Source organism: Parasteatoda tepidariorum, chromosome 9, assembly GCF_043381705.1.
Source record: "Parasteatoda tepidariorum isolate YZ-2023 chromosome 9, CAS_Ptep_4.0, whole genome shotgun sequence".
Lineage (NCBI taxonomy): Eukaryota > Metazoa > Arthropoda > Arachnida > Araneae > Theridiidae > Parasteatoda > Parasteatoda tepidariorum.
Genome location: NC_092212.1, coordinates 24,378,884 through 24,381,796, shown reverse-complemented (window position 1 = coordinate 24,381,796; position 2,913 = coordinate 24,378,884). Strand labels below are relative to the sequence as shown.

Here is a 2,913-nt window from a genome sequence, read left to right as displayed (position 1 = left end):
GGAGTGATGTGGTGATGTTGCACCAAGCTCCGGAATGTTCGTCTCCATTTTCGATGCAATTCAATAGTCCGCCAAAAATATTTAAGTGGTAGCAAAATTGATACTATAAAATATATTTCTTGTCTTTAAAATTGGATCATTAAATTTTCATAATCACCACTAAAATTTGAAAACTTATTGCATATACAGATACAAGCTGATTGCTTATACCGATCAGCTACCACAACGACTGCTTATATTCAAAATGTTTTTAACTCATCGTTGTAATTTCATGATGAATGGGATAGGGGCCGCTGCGCGGCCCAGGTGCCCAGTTGTTTTTAAATAAAGTAAAAAACTTATACCGATGATGCCACCATAATGATGCATAACACAAAATGTTTTCATACACTGTATATTATTTTATGATGTATGGGTTAGGGGCAGGCACCCAATTTGTTTTAAATAAAGAAAAAGATTATACCGATGATGCGCGGCCCAGGTGCCCAATTTTTGTAAATAAAGTAAGTAAAGTTATACTGATGCATGCGGGTTGCATAAACGATTACAAACTGATTGCATTTACTGATAGATGCTAGATGAATATTATCTAAATTGAAATTACTGCGAAAGTAGGAAAACTTCAAATTGCTTTAAAGAGTAGTTTGCTACCACTTGAATATTTTTGACGTACTTTTGAGGGCTCTATCTATCGAAAATCGACTTTTCGTTTTTAACATAGTCAATGCAGAATAATAATGGCGAACGAGCTCAGCTCGTCCTCGCGCATTGGGGAAAAATTTCACTACGCGAGTAGTGCTCGTTACTAACCATTACGGTCAAAATCTTGCTCTCGAGCGGAACTCGTTTGCGCTCATTATGATGCACGATTCGATTGCGAGCTGAACTCGTTCATAACCGTCAAAGGGTTAAATATATCTTTCATTTGAGAATAACGAAATTATTTACGAGTGCTTTTTTTCAGCCATATATATGTATTTCTTTTAAATTAAATATTTTTATTGATAGCTCGAAACATCTAGATGGATCTCACTCTCACTACCACAATAAAAAAATTTCCCAAACCATGGGAACCCTCTTATTGCATCTATAGAAGTCTGATACATGCCAGATGAATATTATCTATATAGAAGTGATTGTAAAATTAGAAGAACTTCAGATTGCTTTGATAAGTAGTTTGCCATATCTTGAATATTTTTGGCAAATTTGTTGGGAGCTTCCGCCTATCAAAAATTGGCACGACCCAATCTTAACATAACACTCTATATCAGTGGTCGCAGTATTTTACTAAATATTTTATGTGGTGTAGTCGATTTATGTTACAATAAACATACCCATGTTGATGTCACTGCTTTATTTTTTTTCCTTGATTAATAAATATTCCTGAAAATGTCACTTATTCACTTCTTCCACTAAAGAAAAACGAAACGAAAATGATTGCCCCAAACATAATATAAAATGTAAATGCATAATTGTTTAATAATAAATAATTTATCTATTTCAGATAAATTTCGTAGCGGTTAGAGAACCTGGAGATGAGTGCCATGCTGCTGTGGATGACATAGTTACGAAAGATTGTGATACTCCAAGTAATCATTCTTTTTTTTAATAAGTATATTTAGACTATATTATATAGATCGAAAGCTATCCAAAATTAATATTTAGTTTTAAACTGTTTCGAAACGGTGTCAATAAAAATAGATAGCTCCAGTAGAAAAATGCTTTTGAATACAATAATATGATCACAAATGACAAATGTGTAAATTTTCAATCTAGAACACTATTAAATTGTTATTAATAAATATTATTGAAAATATGTATCAGCAGTAGATGAAGTTTCGCTTTTGCAAATTTTCAATTGTGATTAGAACTTTTTAAAACTAATACGACAGGAAACAACGACAGGAAACTGTTATAGAAAATTTCTTACTTTTGACAACATCCAAATGTGTAAATTTACAAACTAGAATATTATAAATTTATAGAGGTGCAATATTATTAAAATACCTAGCAGCAGTAGGAAAATACATATGAATACATGCATACTATTGCAAATTTCAAAATGTAGAATTCCGTAACGATTCTTCCACTCCTACTATCAGTTTTGCAACTCAGGTACTGGAATAACTTTTAACTGCTCGATTGCCTCTTAAGTATTTTTCAGAGTTTAAACATTTACATTTCTTGGGATGAATTTTTACCCTTGGAAAAAAATTACAAAGGTCTCAAATCTGGTGAGAAAAGAGGTGGACGAGCTACAGAAATGCCCTTATTAGCCCAAACAAATGTCAGGATAGGAGTTGGAAATATATTAGCCCAGGCTGCGGTTGCAGATGCTAAGATAGGTCTGATCATAGACAGGTAGACATGGTAAACGTTTTAGTTTCAATTGCATATAGGCGTAGTAGAGTAAGCTTTGTAGTTTATTGCAGGCTGCCAGTACTTTGTAATATTCTGTAAGTGATCTTTCTAATTAAGATATAACGCAAGGCGTTTGGCTTTATTGGCTAATGGGATGGTTTTGTTTAAAAGTACTTACTGATTCTGTAGCAGGATATTGAAAGTTTTCATTTTATGTATAAGCAGTTGGATTTTTGGCGTTGACCTGAATTTTTTAAACGTTTGTTATGAAATAAAATAGCACATAAATGTTTTAAAACAGAAGAATAGTAACTTTCGAATTACTTAATTTCTCTATTGTTTTATAAATGGAAAAAAAATCAAATAAAAGAATTACGTTAGGAGAACAAATTTTTTGTTTCATTTATACAAGTACTTTCCCTTACCTAATTTGGGTTAGTAGATTTCAAATCCAGAATTAATTTTGCTAAAGAATGGAAAGCTAAAGTTTTCTTTTTCAAAATGATACAAATGATGTAGTTTAGTTAATTTTTTCGTTGTAAATATATATAT

The 2,913-nt window shown here is 31.9% G+C and overlaps 1 protein-coding gene across 1 annotated transcript in view; it reads left to right on the top strand.

Annotated features, from left to right (window-relative positions):
• The window catches only part of LOC107438594 (MAM and LDL-receptor class A domain-containing protein 1), a 184,169-nt gene that overhangs the window by 46,553 nt on the left and 134,703 nt on the right, over window positions 1–2,913 (top strand). The window contains exon 17 of the mRNA XM_071185593.1: window positions 1,505–1,589. Coding sequence (XP_071041694.1) covers window positions 1,505–1,589 — 85 coding nt within the window. The remainder of the gene's footprint in view (window positions 1–1,504; window positions 1,590–2,913) is intronic.